The sequence below is a fragment of the Ahaetulla prasina genome, chromosome 3, assembly GCF_028640845.1.
Source record: "Ahaetulla prasina isolate Xishuangbanna chromosome 3, ASM2864084v1, whole genome shotgun sequence".
In the NCBI taxonomy this organism is placed as follows: Eukaryota; Metazoa; Chordata; class Lepidosauria; order Squamata; family Colubridae; genus Ahaetulla; species Ahaetulla prasina.
In genome coordinates, this window is record NC_080541.1 from 50,481,464 (window position 1) to 50,504,337 (window position 22,874).

Genomic DNA, 22,874 nt, shown 5'->3' on the forward strand with positions numbered 1-22,874 from the left:
CTTTCAATATCAAAATTTCAAATAAAAATAACATTTAATAATAATAATAATAATAATAATAATAATAATAATAATAATAATAATAATAATAATAATAATAATATTTTAATTTTTATACCGCCCTTCTCCCGAAGGACTCAGGGCGGTGAACAGCCAAGTAAAAACAATACAATATATTACAATAAAAACTATTTAAAAAACTTATTCAATGTGGCCTAAATTTAGATATAAAATACATAATATAAAATAACCCCATTTAAAACCGAATTAAAAACCCCTCTCAAGCCATATATTATTATTATTTCACCATATATTATTATAAGACACCTGCCTTACAAAGAGCAACAGTCTAAAGGAGATAATTCACTGTTAGTTTTGCCTGATATGAAATTCTACCCCAATATTTTAAAAAGTCATCTTAAAGAACAAATAAGAGTCTGATATTTTGTTTTCTAGATAAACTCAGTGTCTAATGGATAATCAAAGATGACCAATAATCAGATATTTCTAAAAATCTTTTTTTTAGTTACTGACTATAAAATATATTATCATGAAAAGCAATACAACTTGTATGTGTGAAAACCTATAATACTTTCAGTAACCTATGACCTCAAATTAGTTCTATAGCTCTCATTGCAGCTCCTACAGCATCTCTATGTTCCAATACTGAAATCTTCAGATGGGGAGAACCTATTTCCCAAGTATGTTTAGAAATGTCCAATTAAGAAACTGTCTATGCTGCACATATTTTAATAAGAGTAATGGAGACAGCAATATATAGAAATGCCTAAAGACTTTTAGAACTTTTGTCATTATACCTACATAAGAGTCTATAAAAGCAACAATGCAGGTAACAATCCTCCAAAGGAACCCCAATCATAGACTGATGTCCTTTTCAAGAGAATCTAAAGTGGTTATAATTTTTTCCCACTTGTTCTCCTCCCAAATCTCTTGCAGGAATCCTATTGTTTCATAAACAAAGCCTTTATAACAAATGCAGCCCAAGCTCCCATCTATGCAAAACAATAAATGTTTAGTTGCAGACAGCTGACAATGAAATATGCAGGAATTATCACTGCATAATTGACACCCTGGTGTGCACTTCTGCTTAATTTAACAGCAAGAATCCAACTCCCCTATGTGTTTTTATACATACTTAGCATTGTTGTTTCAGCTTTGTGCCTTCCTCTTCATAATGAGGCTGATCACTGTGTTCTTTGATAACAGATGGTTGTAGGACAAATGTATTTTTAGATGTAGATGTTCAATACATGTCAGTCTGGGAATGCAGAATTTGAATTTTGAACATCAACATTTACAAAAAATTAAAATTATTTTTATTTAGTAAAATACCTAAAAGAGTATTTTATGAATGTGTCCTCTGTTTTTTCAGTCTATTCTCTCTTGACACATTCTCCTCTCTACCCCAATACTTCTGGATGCTGCAGGCCTAATTAATTAATTGACTTGTAGTGCTGGCTACTAGCTTCACTAGCTTCAAAAAAGGTTGGACCAATTCATGAAGTCAGAGTGATCAAAAGCCTGGATTCAGCATGGCTCCCTCTCCGATCCATGTTCTGGGATACTAGGACAGTTGGTTGGCCACATTAGAACAAACTTTTAATGTGTTTGCTTCTTTAGTTTTCCTGTTGTTTTCCAGTGTATATGTTTTTCCTTTGATAAATAAATACCAGGAAAATAAAAGTGCTATTACAGTTGTTATAATTAAGCCATTGTTCTAAAGACAAATCTTTTTAAACATGTTTAGAGATTATCAGCATAAACCTTTTGATAGTGCGAATGTGAAAACCTACAAAAACAAATTTTCAGAAAAGAAAATTGGAAGTTCTATTTTCTTACTCCCTTTTTAAGAGCATGAAATAAATTTAGGAAAGAGAACATACAGTCTTCATTCATATCTCAGACACTGAAATTTAAATGATGTAAAAAACATTGACTGTCTTTTGATCGGTTAGAACGTTACCACCAATTTCAAGATGCTGGGATTAGCAATAAACATTATTTGAAGCTCTAACAAAGTGCAAAAAATAATTTTAGGCAGAGATAATTTGAAACCTAGGCTTGATACTGATGTGAGTCTCTTTATTCTGTAGGGCCTCTTACATAAATATGGGTAATTTTTCAAAATGTACTGCTTTTCCATCTCTCCCATGTGCTGACCTTTTTAGTTACTGATAAACAGCTGCTCAGGAGTGATGTATTCCAAGAAAACTAACACACCTGTGCTTTGTGTCCTAACTTGGCAAGCCATATATAGAAGCCCTCATATGTCACCTTCATGTTGTCTAATAAAGCCTTTTCCCTTCTGAATACAATAGAAATTTCCTTTTTTAACTGGCCTTTCATACATACACACACACAATCTCTCATTATTATGACCTTTAGCTGGGTGAAATGATGCATCATAGGTCTGTATTTTTTGAACCAAAGTACCTCAAATAGACTATCTTTTAGAATGTTCCCAAAATCTGGGAAGCATGACTCCAGGGGTGTGGGTGGGAGGAACTTTGGGAAAGTTTAGGCTGCTACAGTGTTATAGGTTTCAGTGCTGGGCCACTGCTATGATCACATGATCTTCATTTTCAATATTCCATGACATCTCAGTCAGTTTTTCAATCTCTCTCTCCCTTCTCTACCCAACAGCAGCCATATTGCATGCCTGCTGGAAAGGAAAGGAATTGAGTCCAAATTTTCTGTTGCTCAGTGACACATTTGTTTAGTGAGTTTTGCCCCATTTTACAACCTTGCTTGCCACAGTTGTTAAGTGAATCACTGCAGATGTTAAATTAGTAACATGGTTGTTAAGTGAATCTGGCTTCCCCATTGACTTTGCTTGTCAGAAGATCAGAAAAGGCGATCACATGACCCCAGGACACTGCAACCGTCATAAGTCTGAGTCAGTTGTCAAGCATCTGAATTTGATCACATGATCACAGAGATGCTGCAACAGTTGTAAATGTGAAAAATGGTCATAAGTCACTTTTTTCAGTGCCATTGTAACTTTGAATTGTCACTAAATGAATTGTTGTAATTCGAGGATTACCTGTATTTTACCAGAAATAGAACAACTGTGAATTAAAGTTTCAAAACATATATTCATTCCTTACCTGCTGGTTTACGGGAAAATTCCTGTTGATTTTTTTAATCTATAAAAGTAAAAAAGAAAAATGGATTAATAAATAAATTGATTCAATTATGATTCAGTCACATGAAACAAAATGGCATTATTACATACTTCCTCTGTGAAACTGATATACATATTAATAGTTTGTTCACTTTAAAAATAATTTTAAGGTGTGTAAAGGGCAGAAGAAATAACCTTGGGGAACAGGGGAAAGAATTACATTCAAGACAACAGTGAGATAAAGGTAATCTGAGTCTGGACCAAACCTGAAATCTGAATAAGTGTTTCAAGACCACCATCAACCTCTGTTCTCGAGAAGCCAAGGGGGAAGTTCATTTAGACTAGCAACACTCTGACTAATCTTATAATAAAACTTAACATGCACATGCTTGGCTTTCTACTCTGGTCTATTTTGGTGGATTGACAAAAAGTCATTCTTGAATTTTGTACTTAAATGTCCTCTTATCAAATGTAATTATTATTGCACATGTTATTATTATTCTATTAAAGTATCATTTCAGTTTACTTGATTTTATATGAATTTAATTTTGTAAATGTCTGTTAAATAATCTTTTTTCTAAACATATATTTTGTATGGCAATAATCGGAAGAAAATTGATATTTTTATTCAGAGAAGTAAAATAGACTGAGAGGTAAATACTGAACAGATGAATGCTAACAAAAGGCTATCACATAACAGATGTGATCCAGCTTCACGCTTCCAGAAACTATTTAGAAAAGAGAAAAATAACAAATCTCCAAAGAATGATATTCATTTGGCTTTTGAGATCTAAAATAGATCTGAACTCATTCTAGGTCAATATGTATTTTCTATGCTGTCTCTATTAAGCTCACAATGCAATTCTACTCCACATTATTCTCTGGTTAAAAATATACTGTCTTCTTTGAGAAAACTGTAAAATACTTCTGAATACATTCACCTTAGGCACTTCCAGAGAAAGGCGTAATACAGATAGAACAAAACAGAACTAAGAATACGAAGTAAATAACTCAAAGATATAACAAACAAAAAAAGACACTAAGCTGCACCTAACTCTACATATTTTTAGACAATTGCCTGTTTCTAAATATCCAGCTTTTGTACAAAGATTGGGGGGGGGGTTGTTACATGGAGCAATCCAGATTGGTAAACCACATATCTGTGTGCTATAAGTCAAAAGGACAAAAGTAAAATGTGCCCCAAATAACCTTGTTATCTTCTGCAACCCATTATTGCATAAAAAATGGGACATAAATTTTTTTTTAGCATTGCTTTAATTAAACAATGCATTATGAACTCTAACTGACCAAATTATGGAGGCTGAAGCCAAATACCCTGATTCACTGGCCATTATTTTGGGAGATCTAAACAAGGCAAACTTAAGGAAAGAGCTATCAAAATACTTTCAGCATATCAATTGTCTCACTAGGCAGGGGTCTCCAACCTGGCCATTTTAAGACTTGTGGACTTCAACTCCCAGAATTTCCAGGATTCTGGGAGTTGAAGTCACAAGTCTTAAAGTGGCCAATGTTGGAGACCCCTGCACTAGAGGCAAGAATACTTTAGACCATTGCTACACAACACTAAAAGATACTTATCGGTCTTTCCCATGAGCAGCTGTAGGACACTCTGATCATTGCATGATTCCCCTTGTACCTGCTTACAGGCAAAGACTTAAAACCACAAAACCAACAATTAAATCAATGAAGACCTGGACTGAGGAGGCAAAGTTAAAGGTACAGACTTGCTTTGACTGCACTGATTGGAATATTTTTGAAGATACCTCTGCAGACCTGGATGAACTCACAGATACTGTAACATCATATGTCAGCTTCTGTGAAGACCTATGTGTACTGACAAGAAACTTGCGAATATACAGTAACAACAAACCTTGGTTCACAGCTAAACTTAAGCAGCTACGTCGTTCCAAAGAGAAAAGGTGATAAAATGCTGTACAATCAGGCCAGAAATGTATTAACAAGGGAGATCAGAGCAGCAAAAAGAAGCTACTCTGAAAAAGTAAAGAATCAATTCTCAACAAAAGAACCAGCAAACATGTGGAAAACTTTTAATATCACTGGCAATGGCAAACCTCCTTCCCAGGCTAAAGGAAATCAACAACTGGCAGATGACCTGAACGTATTTTACTGCAGGTTTGAAAGGAAACTAAAGTCACCTATCTCCACAACCCCCATCTCAGACACACCAACAACAGCCAAGCCTCCTACAACTGACCCCATCCCATTGGGTTCACAACCCCTAGTGATCATAGAAAAGGAAGTGTAAGACCTATTTCACAGACAAAAGCCAGGAAAAGCTCCAGGCCCAGACAAGGTAACTCCTTCTTGCTTTATTTATTTTTATTTATTTATTAAATTTTTATACCGCCCTTCTCCCGAAGGACTCAGGGCGGTGTACAGCCAGAGTAAAAACAAAGATATATACATTTTAAAACAACATTTAAAAAGAGCAAATTTTAAAGGCTGATTATTAAAATTTAAGTTAAAAAGTTAAAAATATTAAGAAACCCAATTAAAATACATCACTAATTATGCCAGTCCCGCTTTAATGAATAAATATGTTTTGAGCTCACGACGGAAGGTCCGAAGATCAGGCACTTGACGCAGGCCGGGGGGAAGTTCGTTCCAGAGCGTCACTGCCCCCACAGAGAAGGCCCTACTCCTGGGGCCACCAGCCGACACTGTTTGGCGGGCGGCACCCTGAGGAGACCCTCTCTGTGCGAGCGCACGGGTCGGTGGGAGGCAAAGGGTAACAGCAGGCGGTCTCGTAAGTACCGGGTCCTAAGCCATGGGCGCTTTAAAGATAGTAACCAAAATCTTGAAGCGCACCGAAGACCACAGGAAGCCAGTGCAAGCTACGGAGCAGCGATGTCACGTGGGAGCCACGAGCGGCTCCGTTACTACTCGCGCAGCCGCATTCTGGACTAACTGCAGCCTCCGGGTGCACCTCAAGGCAGCCCATGTAGAGAGCATTGCAATAATCCAGCCTAGGCGTAACCAGGCGTGGTGACCGTGCATAAGGCATCCCGGTCAAGGAAGGGACGCAACTGGCGAACCAGGCGAACCTGGTAAAAGGCCCTCCTGGCGGCGGCCGCCAGGTGTTCATCAAAAGACAGCCGTCCATCCAGGAGGACGCCCAAGTTGCGAACCACCTCCTTTGGGGCCACTAACTCGCCCCCAACAGTCAGCTGCGGATGCAGCTGACTGTACCGGGATGCCGGCATCCACAGCCACTCCGTCTTGGAGGGATTGAGCTTGAGTCTGTTTCTCCCCATCCAGACCCGTACAGCTTCCAGGCACCGGGACAGCACTTCGACCGCTTCATTGGGGTGGTCCGGGGTGGAGAAGTACAGCTGAGTATCATCAGCGTACAGATGATAACTCACCCCGAAACCACTGATGACCTCACCCAGCGGCTTCATATAGATGTTGAACAGGGTAGGCGAGAGAATCGACCCCTGAGGCACCCCACAAGTGAGGCGCCTCGAGGACGACCTCTGCCCCCCTGTCAACACCGTCTGCGGCCGGTCAGAGAGATAGGAGGAGAACCACCGATAAACGGTGCCCCCCACTCCCAATCCCTCCAACCGGCGCAGCAGGATACCATGGTCGATGGTATCGAAAGCCGCTGAGAGATCTAATAGGACCAAGGCAGAGGAGCAACCCCTGTCCCTGGCCCTCCAAGTCTGTGCTGACCAATTGGCCCCCGTCTTCACCCATATCTTCAATAAATCACTAGAGATGTGCTATGTTCCTTTTTGCTTCAAATGCTCTACCATCATCCCAGTGCCGAAGAAGCCCGCCATCAAGGAACTGAATGACTACAGACCAATTGCTCTAAAATCTGTAGTCATAAAATCCTTTGAAAGGCTAGTGCTGTCCCACTTGAAAACCATCACAGATCCGCTGTTAAACCCCTTGCAATTTGCATACCGAGCAAATAGGTCAACAGATGATGCTGTTAATATGGCTCTGCACTACATCCTACAACATCCTGAATCTCCAAAGACCTACGCAAGAATCCTGTTTGTAGACTTTAGTTCAGCATTTAATACCATCATTCCAGACACTCCTCTAACTAAGCTAAACCAGCTACAGGTACCTGAACTCAATTGTAAGTGGATCATAAGCTTCCTAACAAACAGGAAGCAGCAGGTGAAGCTAAGCAGAATCACATCAGATACCTGTACAATTAGCATGGGGTCTCCCAAGGCTGTGTGCTCTCTCCACTTTTCTTCTATCTGTATACCAATGACTGCATCTCTATTGATCCATCTGTTAAACTACTAAAGTTTGGAGATGACACAACAGTGATTGGTCTCATTCGAGATGATGATGAATCCGCATACAGACGGGAAGTTGAATGACTAGCTTTGTGGTGTGACCGGAACAATCTGGAACTGAACACACTCAAAACCGTAGAAATGGTGGTAGACTTTAGAAGAAACCCTTCCATACTTCCATCTCTCTTAATACTAGACAACACAGTATCAACAGTAGAAACCTTTAAATTTCTAGGTTCTACTATATTGCAAGATCGAAAATGGACAGCTAACATCAAAAATGTCATCAAAAAAGGACAACAAAGAATGTTCTTTCTGCACCAACTCAGAAAGCTCAAACTGCCCAAGGAGCTGTTGATCCAGTTCTACAGAGGAATTATTGAGTCTGTCATCTGCACCTCTATAACTGTCTGGTTTGGTTCTGCAACCCAACAAGACAGAAATAGACTTCAGAGGATAATTAGAACTGCAGGAAAAAAAATTGCTACCAACCTTCCTTCCATTGAGGACCTATATACTACACGAATCAAAAAGAGGGCTGTGAAAATATTTACAAATCCCTCACATCCTGGACATAAACTATTTCAACTCCTACTCTCAAAATGATGCTACAGAGTACTTCGTACCAGAATAATTAGACCCAAGAACAGTTTTTTCCTGAATGCCATCACTCTGCTAAACAAATAATTCCCTCAACACTGTCAAACTATTTTCTAAATCTACACTACTATTAATCTTCTCATCGTTCCCATCACCCATCTCCTTCCACTTTTGACTGTATGACTGTAACTTTGCTACTTGTATCCTTACGATTTATACTGATATTGTTCTCTGATTGTTTATTTGTAGCCTATGATTATCATTAAATGTTGTATGATTAAGTGTTAAATTTATACCCTATGACTGTCATTAAGTGTTGTAAGTGTTGTACCTTGATGAAGGTATTTTTTTTATGTACACTGAGAGCATATGCACCAAGACAAATTCCTTGTGTGTCCAATCACACTTGGCCAATAAAAAATTCTATCTATCTATCTATCTATCTATCTATCTATCTATCTATCTATCTATCTATCTATCTATCTATCTATCTATCTATCTATCTATCTTAATTTACATATCTTCTTAGTTTACACACACATATATACATTTACAAGCGCATCATTGATCTGGCAACAATTTATGAGCATACTTTTTAAAAATAGGTCATATAACACCAGGAAAATTATTTTTTTCCTATAAATTTATTATTGTTCTTAGACTTTATATCGTTTAGAAACTTAATAAATGCTATAAAGGAAGAGTTTTCATGTTCCAAGGAGAACTATAAAAATGGTCATTTATTTATTAGTTAGGCATAAGCATTTATTTCCACAATTACAGTTAAGTAAAAGTTTTTCCCCAAAAAAAGAATGTTCATTCAGTGGACAGCATGAACATTCCTTTAGAAATGCTATTTCTAAACACCTAAACATTAAAACAACAAAAACAGGTTATTTTGTTTAAATGCTTTGATTATAGGTATTTGTGTGCATGTGCATGCCCATATATTTCTCTCTGTATGTGTATTTACACACATATACACACACTGTATATGGTGCACTGATCAGAATGCAGTATTGCAAGCTAACTCTGCCCACAGCCAGGAGTTCAATCCTGACAGCCTCAAGGTTGACTCCGGCTTCCATTCTTCCAGAGTCAGTAAAATGAGGATCCAGATTGTTGGGGCAAAATGCTGTCAGTGTAAACAGCTCATAGGAGCTGTAAAGCACTATGGGGCAGTATAAAGTCTAAATGCTATTGCTATATATGTAAAACTGTGTCCTAATAGCTGAAGTAGAAATGAAAACCATTATATTAAATGTTGGTCCTTTGTCAACCATAATGGTGTCTTTCCACAGTGTTGCAACAATCTGCATTCCTTGCTGTGCTGTAAAGTACAAGTATACAAGCTCTGAATTTTATCTAAAGTATGGTGTATTCATTTCTCAGAATTTCATATATTTTTACCAATACCTGTTTGAACTGAACTCAATATTTAAAAGATTCCACTAGTGTGTCATTGTGAGAATTCTTTGTTTTCTAAAGACTAGACACATCACACAGTAGCTGGTAATTGTACACAATTTATTATTGTGGCACATATCTCTGCCAGCATTAGGTTGTTGTTCTGGGCTAACTCCATCTTCCTAATCCTAACCTTTGCAACATAATACAGCTACATAAATGGACTTGTTCCAGGACCACGAGTCCAAGGCTCATGGTTCTGGCAGTTCATTGATACCCTTCTTGCTTTTTATAATACAGTAATTGTGCATTCCAGACATTGCTTCCTGATTTCTCATCTACTTGTTTTGTTCCTCCTTTTCTTTTGTACATACCTAAGGCTTTTGTAGGCTAAGGGCCTGGGTGTTGTGGTCCGTCAGCAGCCTACGGAGCTGGCAACAGAGTCGGACAGCGATGAGGCTGAAGTGAGGCCAGGGCCATCGGGAAGTGAGGTGCGGACTCCAGAGCCTCCAGAGACTGAGAGTAGTGAGGCAGAGGAACGGGATGAGTCTGTTCCTAATGCACACATGAGAAGAGCTGCCAAAAGGCAAGAGCAACTCATGCAAAAAGGACAATTTGGGCGTAGGGCCAAGAGATGATTGGCCCCTCCCATAAGGCTTAAAACAGACCAGCAACGGCATTTGGGCTTTGCCAGAAAACAACGTTGGTAGCTTTGTCTTCTGTTTCGTCTTCTGCTTCATCTATGTCTTGCATTTATTTTTGTGACTTCTGAACATTTGCCAAGAAAGGCTTTTGGCAGTTTGCCTAATTGAACCAAGGTTTGCAATAGGACTGAGGAATTTGTGTTGGGAGGAATTTGTTTTAATTTGAGTTGAACGACACTGGGAATGAAGTAATTCTCAGCTGTTCGAATAAATATTTTTTCCCCCATGTACTGAGTTTCCTACTACCTACTTGGGCCTGGGTCACAACATTGTGTGGGTTGAGTCTGCCTATGGACATCACCATGTTTCCCAAAATGCCGGTATGGCTCAATTAGCCAAACACCTGCAACAGCACCTTGCGTGCTTGTGACTTGGGGAAGGGAATGATTGAGTGACTGAGCTCATCTTGTTCCAAGTTTTTGAGATTGTCCTTTGAGAGAAGCAATGAGCTGAACATATCCTTAGGGAGGTGGGAGTGAGAAGCATTTCTTCCTGGCTGCAGCTGCTTTTCTCAACTGCAGACAACAATCCCAGTTTCATTCCCTTATATACCTTTCAGAAAGGCAACATTATTTTCTTCTTCCCTCTAACATTCTTTTATCTGCACAGGCAACTGGCAATCTTTAGCTAAGTTTCCTACCTTGCCACATTCATAACAGAACCTATTCTCCCTGTGGTTTGTTTGATCTCCCTTGATGGGAAAAATGTTGCCTTTCCTCAGGTACTTCCTTTTTTCTTTACTTTTTCAATCTCACTGTCTCTGTGTAGTCCTTTGGTAAATGTAGCGTTGAAGATCTTGCTGTGAAGAAGAATCCTTTCCTCAGAGCATGGCATTGACAAGAGGTGAGATGTCGAAGGAAGGTAGAAATTAATTTAAAATGACAAGCCTAGGACAGTGGGGGCACATCTATCTGCTTCATGCAGCACCACAGCTTGCAACTACATTTTGTGCCAAGATTGTTTCATACTGAAAACCCTTAGACTAATGACTGAGATCTATACAAATGCCTATGTTTTAATATCATTTGATATTGGTTACATTGCAATAATTGTGAGGCTGATTAAAAGCTTCACTAAACTGTTTGTTCTTTCACAAACAGAAATAATTTAGAATTTAGAATAACAGAGTTGGAAGGGACCTTGGAGGTCTTCTAGTAATAATTAAGATAAAGCTATTGGATTATATGTATAGATATACATCTGACTACATTTGATATTTTACAATAACTTTCCCTTTTGCTTTAAAATAAGCATTTAAACTTTTACCCATACTAACAATTGATCAAAGTTGAGGGCATTTTGGGTTTATATTTTTTAAGGCACTTCATAATATATATGAAAATACATTACTGGCCTATAAGACTAATCAGAGCTAGATTGGAGATAAACAATTTCTACATACATTATGCACAACATCCTTGCTATGGCTAGTCATAATAGTGCCTAGTATGTCAGTACTATCTACATTTAGAAGTCTGCACTGAGGTAAATTCATTTGGTTTGCATTCATATCATACCTGAAGAGGAATTTGTAAGCTTCTTAGAAATAAGTATGGCCATGAAATAATACAGAAAATAGAAAATCAGAGACTGACAGCCATCCTCCCTCTGACATCACAAGCTAGTACTTCATTGCTTTTACTGTCCTTACCCGGAGGTTGCCACAAGTATTTCTCTCTACTCTACACTTCTTTCAGATTCAGCTATTCAGATTATCTACCATTCAGTCTAGATGAAAGCACCACTATGATTTTGTGCTGCTTATCTCTTAAAAATAACAGCAGCTTCTGGAGTCATGTAGCTGAACAATAAAGAGATAAAAGAAATTCTGTCCCATCTTCGACAGACTTTTCTTATCCTATTATTTTTTGGGCATCATTAGAAATCAAAATGCTATGAAGTAAAGCAGCATCAACTGGCAGATAATCACTCACCATGACTCTGTACATCAGCAAGCTAAAATATTCTCTGAATCAAGCTAAGTGGTAATTTATAAACTTTATCCCAGACCAATATTTTGGCATGGCTTTTGAGCAACATATCTGCTGAGACTATTCAATCCTACAAAAGCTTGATTTATTTAGAACAATTAATGAGTGGAACAACTTGCCTGCAGAAGTTGTGAATGCTCCAACACTGGAATTTTTTAAGAAGATGTTGGATAACCATTTGTCTGAAGTGGTGTAGGGGATTGGACTAGAAGACCTCCAAGGTCCCTTCTAACTCTGTTGCTGTTGTTGTTGTTGTTATTTATTTTGAAATTCTCAGTGGAACAAGAATCCATAAATTTATGTTGTTTATACTTCTAAGATACTGAAAAAGGCATTATTGCCAATATCAAATAAGGATGAAATGCAAATATAGTTCATCCTGTTTTGTATCTCAACTTATTTGAATAGCTACAGAAATACTTTTAACTGCATATCAAGTGAAACCACAATCAATGACCTAAACCAAGTTATCTTATACTAACAAAAAAATATAAAAATGATTAAATTGAACAGTGCTGACGTTACCATGTAAAAATGAGATGAATACAAAATATCTCTAATTATATCTAATTGTTAAGCATTTTCTCTATAATTATGTGACTAAATATAATTGCTTTTGTCCTTAAATATAATCCACTATTCTATTAGATCAGGGGTCTTCAACCTTAGTCCCTTTAAGACTTGTAGACTTCAACTCCCAGAGTCCCTCAGCCAGCAAAGCTTTGGGAACTCTGGGAGTTGAAGTCCACAAGTCTTAAAGGGACCAAGGTTGGAGACCCCTGTATTAGATCACTACTTCTATTGCCCTATAATATTTAAATTGATAAGTAGATCAGAAACCCATTTCTCTTAATTCACCAAAATGAATTAAGCTTTTATTTAATTAATGTTTATATGCTAGATTTTCTTCATTGGAGTAATCCACAATTATTGTTGTGGCTGCAGGTGTTTTGGCCCTCCAGATCTGGGTATGTTCCATCTCTGACCTTGGTTGGGTTGCACTTCAAGAGTGCTGTGCAGTCTTGGGTACCTTCCTGGGATAATAGTTCCCGCTCAATGACAGTTTGCATAGCTTCATCTGGTGTACAAATTTCACTCTTTTCTTGATTAAACAATTCCATCTATAGGGACCAGGGGTGAAATGTAAAATTTGTTACTATCAGTTCTGTGGGCATGGCTTGGTGGTGGTGGTAGGGGTAATGTGACCAACTTTTTTTTTTTTTACTTTTACAAGCATTTTTTCTACAACCTCTTTGGCCGAAGAGATTGTAAAAAATGCTTTTAAAAGCCTGTGATGATCAGGCAACTCAGCTGGGATCACCAGAGGAAAACAAGCTTTTAAAGGGTTCTGACGATCCTAGCTGAGCCACGTGATCATCAGAGGCTTTTTTTTTACTTTTTTAAAAACTTTTTTTTACTTTTAAAAACATTTGTTCAGCTGAAGAAAAAATGCTTTTAAAAGTAAAAAAAGTAAAAAAAAACACCTCTGAGCACAGCTCAGCTGGGGCGGAGTGGGGCAGGGATTTTTGCTACCAGTTCTCCGAACCACCCGCCACCATCGCTACCAGATTAGGCGATCCAAACAAGGAGCATTTCACCCCTGATAGGGACCCCATGGGTGGAAGTACACCTTCTCTGTAGCAGCACCTGTTCTCTGACATGAAATTCTTTCTGATATTTTTATTTGTGAGTCCAGTGTTATTGGGAATCTGGCAGGCAGATAGATGAATGAATGAATGAATGAATGAATGAATACTTATGAAGGTAGGATAATATGCCCAGTAATAAATAGCTTACAAATATTAAAGGAACCACTTTCAGGGTCCTAGAAGTCATTTCATTTTGGCAGATCTCTACAGATAGGTACTTCAGCGTTATCAAGTAGTATAATACTAAAGGCATTCATGTGTTATTTTCACTAAAGTATAATAAATGCATTTGAGAAGTTGTGGGTATTCCAACATTAGAGGTTTTTTAAAAGAAATTGGGGAACCACTTGTCTGAAATGGTATTGGGTTTCACACTTGAGCAGGTGGTTGGATTAGAAGACCTCCAAGGTCCCTTTCAAGTCTGTTATTCTGTTAAGGAATCACTAATTATTCCTATCTTATGGCCCACTTGATTGTGATACTGTGTAGCACCAATACATGGGAACAAAACAAAAACCATTGGTGCAAGGAGAAAAAGAACATTTATCCTCATATTGCTATAAATACTCATATTTGAGTTCACCGCAGGATTTTGGTTGACACCTACAAAAGCAAACAAGCATTTTGGAGGAAAAAAGGAACATACACTAAAGTAGAGTTCATCCATGACATCCAATATACTTCATGGTTTGTATATTTATTGCTAATTGGGATCCAAAGTATATAAAAAAACAGAGAGATACAGGTCTCTTTCTTCCAGTCATTGTTCATATTTTTGTAGCTCAAATCTAGTAATCCTGCACCAGGACTGACCAAAGACTAACCAAAAATAAGATGTTGAAATTCCTTATTTCATGTACTTTAATCCCAGGCTTACAATTGGGATAGTGTTATCCATTACATTTCAGAAAATAAGTTAATGTAGGGTACATAGTACAGATGCTACGGCATGAATCTCTAACAGAGAAGAAAAGTTAGGGGGAATTCAAGGTAAACCATCTGTCGCCTAAGCCAACTGCCTAATATTTTTTCCTAAAGATATGATTTATTGTATCCTATCTTTACTAGTTTATTGTAAGGAAGATGATCATTACTTGTTTCTTAACAGTTAAACTCCTATGTTTAGTGTAATGGTATCAAAGTGAATTGTCTCCCTTCTCTCCTCCCATTTTTTTTTAACCAGTGAGACTATACTGGTCTTATGCTGAATTTATGTTAGCTTACTAAATAAGTTATGTTCTTGCAAAAATAAACCCTCTAGGACCAATATTATAATCATCATCATTTCAGCTGGCAGTTATAATTATAGAGTTAATCATAGGCAATTGTAATTTGGCTTAAAATGCTGGATACAACTGAGAAAGTTATTATTATGAATATCAAAAATAGCCCAGAACACGTTAAAATTAATAACATAAAATTATTTAGCATAAGCATAAAAGTTAGAATTATTCCCATTTGTCAAGGTTATAGAGAAATGTATAGTCAGATAGAGAGCATTATATGGATGAATAAGTAATAATGTAAGTGGCTTGCATAGCATAAACTTTGCATATGGTAGACAAATTATATGCTTGTCATGTTTCTACAACACACCAAATTTTCAGTATTAATAAAGGATAAAAATGCTTTGTAAGAGGTTATACATTTCCATGAAATATATATTTTCTCAATGGATTCTCAGCATTACAGCTAAAATTAATTCTAAATGCTTTTAGATAGAGAACATTTGATAATAAATGAAGTAAAATATAGAAAATAATACTTCCTTTTATACAGACTTAGTAGACTTCATTTTTAAAAGATTGTAACAAGAAAGACTGGAAAAAAAATAAATATTTGAAACTCAGTTACTTTATATTCTAAATTTCTGGTTTGTGAATATTGAACAAGACCTAAAGAGGTGGAGAATTAGAGTAGTGAAGGGCTTGAAAAGGATAAAAATAAATAAATAGAGATGACACTAAAGAGAGATTAGAAATAGAAACCAAGATAAGTTTGACCAATAGTTGACTATTTACATTATAACGTATCTGATCGAATGGATCAAATGCAAACATTTGATTTTAATTGGTGATTCCATAATATTGACTGAAAAAGTTTATACAGCATGAACTTGATCATCTGGTTTTTAAATTTATTCCATTATTCTGAATTTACAATGTAAAGGAAATAAATCTAAGAATCTATCTCATTTAATATTGTACTTTGCAAGCAGAGACAGTCTCCTATGACTACAAAATAAAGAAGCAAAATTTGTTCTAGTTTTATTTTCAGCTCTAGTGTGGAATTGTGAAAAAGGAAGTGATACTAATAATCATAAAATAGATTGTGAAGATAAGATTTGTTTTGCAATGAATTTTCACAGAATTTGAGTTGGTAATAGACTTGAGTAGACTTCTCTGGGGAAGTTTTAAGCAGAGTTGATGCACATAAAATTCGGCAGTTGGCCTGTGAGGCACTTATGAGAATTGGGATCAAATATACGTGGGAAATATGATAAACCTCTAAGAAATATACTTACATTGTGCTTTGTGAGATTGGAGATATTAATCGCTATTGCTTGCAGCCAGTCAATACAGTCTTCAGCAGACAGACACTGAATTATTCCACTGCAAATGCCATCCACAGCAACTACTTGGAATGCATTTTGCCTGTAAACATGAAATAGAATAACTTGGGATCAAATCCAACACTGCCAATTTAATATTACCAATTTAATAATATTGCAGAACAAATTCATCTCATATACTTCTCACAATACAAGTTAGCCACCAAACTCTTGCTGTTTTTTAAACTATTATCATATGATTCTCTCTATATTTAGCACTTTTACATAGCATATGATGAGATAAAACTTGGCAAATCATGTAGGACCAGCTGAATACAAATTGCTTATAGTGTTGCTTTTCTTATATAAAAAGCTTAAAAATGTAGGAGTTTGGCAGATTGTAGAAGCTGTAATGGCTGGTACAAGATGCTTTTCAGACATTTTGGTATAGTTTGAGTCTGCTGATTCTGGGTCAGAGTTACCTGTGACATTTTGGGGGGAATTTTATAGATCTAATACAGCGGTCAGTGATATATTTCTCTACAAGTAAAGAGGCATACTTTTGGCAAGGATCTTAATTATGACTAAGACCACAGTTTTTCTACATAAATATTACATAGATTTCTGAATAAAAAATGTTCATTTCTAAAATTAAAATATATCAAATTACTTCTTAAGCAAGAATGAAGTATGGTTGGCAAGTTTGCTTATATTTATTTTATAGTTATATTTTTTTCGTATTTATTTTCTTCTATTTACAATTGAATTATGTGGCTTTTTTAGTTCTTTGTCTTATCTTTCATTTCCATTGAAGGATGCCAAACCATCTATAATCACTAAGCACATTTCATCCATCCATCCATTTATACGACTCATACAGTGGTTGATACATGAGCCATAACCTGGCCAGCTGACAAAACAATAAAAACGTTTTAAGAAACAAACAACCACAATAAAAATTATTGGCATCCTGAGGCAACATTCTCCCATACATGATTGTTTTGTCTTGCTGGGGTCCAGCCTTATTTTGCCTTCTTCAAGGCCTTCAATAAAATAAAAACATAACTAACCTCATATTACTGAAAATGCAATTGGTGATAGAAGGCAACTAAAAATAACATTTAAATTATATACACTCTACATAAAGTAGATAAAAGTTTCACTGAATTTAGTGTTACCCCTTATTGCTCTCTATTTTTCTAATTCTATTCTATTCTGTAGTGGCCATACAAATAAAGTTTTAAAATCACTACTATTGTCTGAGCTTCAGCTTGGATACAATAGTAAATCTCTTTGTAGAGCATAATCAGCACTCAGGAGCTAGCAGTGGAAAGGGTGAAGGACAAGGTTCAGGTAGAAATAGTGCTTTTATTGCAGGCACCAGAAACCCCAATAATAAAGATCAGCTGCTGGAGAATCCAGCAATTCAGCTAGCTATATATAATTGCTCCAGGGTTTAAATCTATCTTTTCCTTTTGCGCTCCTTACATAGTAATGGACTTCTCATTTCTCAACTTTAGAGAGCACTTGACCTGTGTCTTGATAATAGCTCTGTGTGGTATCAATCTTTTTGGTTCCAGCCTTGGAACTTTATCCTTTACACCAATTGTGCCTCATGTTCATTCTATCATAACTACCTCCTCAAATGTTATCTAACATTAAATAAGACAATATTTATTTGTAAAGAATTGATGAAATATTTTAGGCTGAGACCTAAATGAGAGAACGCAGGAAGGAATATTTTAGAAAATTGTGTGGGAATGATTTGAATGTGTCACACAGTAAAAGTGGAATGAAAGCTGAAAACGTTTGTGACTTGGAAAAATAAATGATTAAAAAGACATCACAAATTTGGTAAGAATGTTGAAAAATGGCAATGTTTCAGGATTAGTGAGGGTAAGCCATGAAATGTCAAAATATAAATTATGGAATGTCTGTGATGTTTTAGCAAAAATGCAAAGACTGCATCTGTACCCGGAAACTGGAAAAGTGCCATTGCTGTTCCCCTATACCAGGTGTGGGAAATGATGGCACTTTTATGACTTGTGGACTTCAACTCCCAGCTGGCATGGCCAGCTCAGGAATTCTGGAAGTTGAAGTCCACAAGTTATAAAGGGATCATCGTTCCCCACCTCTGCTCTATACAAAGGAAAAAGTAGTAAGGTATGCAAAAGCCACAGGCCTATGTATCCAGGGGAGATGCAACATTAGAATTTTTTATATTGTTCCTTACTCCACACACGCACACCCAAGAATTAAAGTGAGGAGCATGTATGTAAGTTTACAATTACAAATTTCATTACAAGTATAGATAATACATAGTATAATACAGGAAAATAGTAATACATCAGTGAAAAAAACAAAGTGATTACTACATTTTATATGAAAAAAATAGTACTTTAACAAAATAAATCACCAGAATTGTCTCTTGCCCAATGCAGCCTGAATAATGTAAAACAACTAAAGCTTTCATTTTGGCTGGCAGAGCTGAATTTTGTTTCATGAGGATGAGGATGATGTTGATTTTTTTCAAAAATTAATCAGGGAAAGAATTAGAGGATTTGAAGTTTAGCTCCATAATTTTATGACTCCCGCATTACAATATTTGATCAAAGTGAAATTAAAGGATAACCTGTGACATATCCATCAATGTAAGGGAAAGGGAAAGCCACCCAAATGTTCCATATGACTATGTCTGGCACATCTACGCTGAGTGCTTGAATATGCTGTGGATTGATTTAGTGGCACAAAGTAATAAGTAATTATGAATTCCACAGAAAATCTTTATATGCTGAAGCAAAATGAATGCAGAGTCTTCAGCTAATAGTTCTTTTGGCACTTAGCCTAAAGAAATATAATGGATCTAAGCAGCCATAGAGGAAGACCATGTTTCAAGACCTCAACCTGTCTTTAACTTTGCCAATTTGAAATTTTGCAACTTGCCCATCCATTCAATTTAATTGATGTACAGGCTAAAAATAGGAAATGTAGAACTTGTTAATCCAAATCAACCAACCACTCATAACAGTTGTATCACAGAATAGCAGATGTATCATCAACAACAACCATCATCACCACTAGGTGAGATCTACTTACCTGCACATATCTGATCCTGGGAGATACTGAGAAAATCTTGAATGAAGAAGAGGAATTAATCGGAGGTCACACCACCTCTTTTCCCATCTAATACCTGAAGATGTTGGCCATGAAGAACACGAAAGTGTATCCTGAAAACAGATGTGAAATATCTTTGATGTGTTACTTCATAATACGCATTTACAATTAATAAATATTTAATCTGTTTCATTGTTCTTGCCCAACAATGCATGGCCATTATTTTCTTCTCAACTGAAATATCATTAGGTTTTGTCAACTTGTGTTTCATTGTACCCTACTGAAGTTAAGTACGCCCTGATAAATTAAATTCTAGCACTTTTTGACACCACATAACTGAGTGATAGTAATTTTTTTTTCCAAGCAGACTCCTGAGAATGCTGTGGACGGTCAAGAAAACAAACAAATGTCCAAGTTCAAATTATATTCCTTTTGACATATTATGCAACAATCTAATCCTCAAAAGAAGGATCTGTTACTGAGAAAGGTGGAAAGAAAGAGAAGATAACAATCAATAAGGTAGTTGGACTCAGAGGCAGTAGTGATTTAAGTACACAAACAGAAGACCTGAAAGTTAGGGACATGGTGGAGGTATATATCTATATGGCTGTACAGAGTCAACACCAAGAGTCAACCAATCCATCAATTTTTCATTATAAATGAATAATTGGTTGTTGAATATTTTAATGGAATCCAAAACTCATTCTGGCCTAATTTCAGCATTATCATAGTTTTGAATCATATCAAAACCTTTGTTTTCAGTTTTAAGCTTAACTATATATAGTGGTGCTTAACAGTATGTGAATCTTTTTGAATTTTCAATTTTTCCACATAAATATTATCTAAAATTATCTGTTCTACAAACAAGTTCTAAAACTAGATAAAGGTAACTCAATAAACAAATGAGATTCAAAGCTAAATGTTTGTATGTGGTAAAAGCATGAGAACATCTACCGGTAGGATGATTGTTAATTTGAAGGGAAAATTAGAGGCAGGTGATAGTCAGTCTGAGTGTCAGAGGTCCTTCCTTATTTAAAGAAGAAAATTCTGAGTATTTGCCATGAAAGAAACACATCACACACTTATGCACCCTCTAATATCAATGTATCCTGGTGTTCAAAGGGGAAGAAATAGGATGTACTGAGAGGCCCCAAACAAACAAAGTGTGAAAAAAATGCAAAGGCCCCAGAAAAAGGTACATTAGTAAATTGTTATAGAAAAAACAGTCAAAATATTCCTGATTGAATCCATCTAGCCTGTTTTAGAAACTTGCTGAATAATAATGCTGTAAAGAATTTTGATTGTTGTTGTTTCTTCAGTCTCTGGATCAGTCAGTACTATGATATATTAACCTTGAGAAAAAAAAACATTGAAGATATCTCTCACAGATAATCCTCTGGATCCCATCATCACCAATTAGCACAGTTAAGGGGGAAGGCTTATTGGCTTTACAAAATATTGAGTTTCCTATTGTATATTAACAAACAGTAAAAACACTACTCATTATTAACTATTTTACTGACTACTTCCAGCACTGGAATAAAAACATTTCCAATCGTATTCATATATTAAGCAACCTCCGTTTCAATTCATGTAAAGTAAAATGTTAACACTCTCTTAGATTGTGTTCATACTTCTTAATCAAAAACATTTTCAAGTTCCTGACAGTCTCATAAATCATTCTCTTACCGTATTATTGGGATGATAGTTAAGATGTAAACCACTGTCACACAGAGGTGAGGATGTGCCACTACTTTGATCACTAGGAACACCTAATAAAAAAATATAATCTATTTAAATACATGTCTGAGTTATAAAGACTTTCTAGTTGAAACTGACATTTATCTAGCATGGTTAGAAGTCAGCAACAGATGAAGGAAGAGTATTTTCTCTGTTTTGTGGTATGTTGTAAAGAATTGTAATGATACCAATCTTTGATGTGAGAATTTCATATAAGGCACTCATGTAACTTACTGCAATATTCATTTTAACCATTTAAAAAAAAATCACAATTATATGATGTTAGAAGGCCCAGTATTTTATCTGCTTGCAAAATCTCTGATCTGCTAAATTTCCCCTCCCCAAATAACCAACTCAGGAAAATAAAATGCATTAAGAGCATGAAGTAGCCACATAAGTAGTCATATGTGTACCCTGAGGAAAGCCTTTATTTGTTTTATATGTAAGACATATTTTGATTGGTATATTATCATGTTATATGTAATAAAAATGTAGTAGTAAATTTAAATTTATAAAATTTATTTGTAAAGAGCAGCAAATTTTGATTTAGTATGTAAGAATAACCAGCAGTAACACACTGTGTTAAATTTCATTCTTCTCTTGCCAGAAAATATTTGGAAATGTTGACATTCCATTTTAGATTAGTTATCATTAACTGCAATGTCCATATGCTGACAAAATGTGTTTCAAATAAAATCCAATTTATTGTTATGATCAAAGATCAGTAATGTTAAAAGAACTTGAACAAGGAGGAAAAAAATAAAATTAGTTTAATTTATATTAATAAGACAGCAAAATTGATAAAATAAGTCCAGAGTGGAAAATTTATCACATTTGCACTAAAAATTGTCACATTTTCACTGCAGCCATGTAGATTTTGGCTACTGTATTGGTAATAGCATAGTTGGAATCTGAATGAAGATTGGTATAGCCTTCTTTTGTGTATATATAATACACATGCAGATCCCTGTAAAATTTGCATTGAAACCACACAATTTGGCTAGTTTCCATCTTTCCAGAGGCACATAGGCAGATACGTTCTATTGATAGAATGTTAGTAAACCTGACCTGTAATTGTGCCAATAGTAGCATATGGTGACTGGCTTTGAAGAAATACTTCCTCAGCCTGGGAAAGGTCATTGTAGTATAGATAACTTGCGAGTTGCCTTTCAGTATCAGGGTTCTGGTATTCTGGGAGAAGATGCTAGCTTCAGTTTGATACTCAAGCAAAATATGGTTAATTGTAACTAGGGTTTGCTGATATTTGCCAACTTCAAACAACCCAACTTTAAATAACCCAAGACATCTATATACTACTGGAACTCTTATGACTGTAACCTTTAGCTGGAAGAGTGCATCATAGGGCAACAATTTTTGAACCATGGTATCTCAAATGGACTAATTTCAAAATGCTTCCAATATCCAGAACCCATGACTCCCATGGGATTAAAATTTGGTAAATTTGATAGCTTCAGTACTGCTATTCTGCCACACCCAACATCCCACTCTAACCCTCCATAGGCCAGTAGACCAGCCCCTCTTTTGGTCACTGGAAATCAGGTAGACCAGACCCACCATAGGTGCCAGAGGTATGTCAGCCATGGTCAAGTTTGCAAGGAAATCAGAAGTTGTTCCCGCTCCCATTGATTTTTTGCCCTTGGTCATTCTA

General features: G+C 36.2%; 1 protein-coding gene across 10 annotated transcripts in view; it reads right to left on the reverse strand.

Moving 5' to 3' along the window:
* Positions 1–22,874, reverse strand: part of SNTG1 (syntrophin gamma 1) — a 258,438-nt gene that overhangs the window by 70,042 nt on the left and 165,522 nt on the right. For all 10 annotated transcript variants that reach the window (XM_058175673.1, XM_058175672.1, XM_058175668.1 and 7 more), the window contains 4 exons: positions 21,155–21,237; positions 19,448–19,578; positions 16,325–16,454; positions 3,129–3,167 (listed from right to left, as the gene is read on the reverse strand). In XM_058175673.1, coding sequence (XP_058031656.1) covers positions 3,129–3,167; positions 16,325–16,454; positions 19,448–19,578; positions 21,155–21,237 — 383 coding nt within the window. The remainder of the gene's footprint in view (positions 1–3,128; positions 3,168–16,324; positions 16,455–19,447; positions 19,579–21,154; positions 21,238–22,874) is intronic.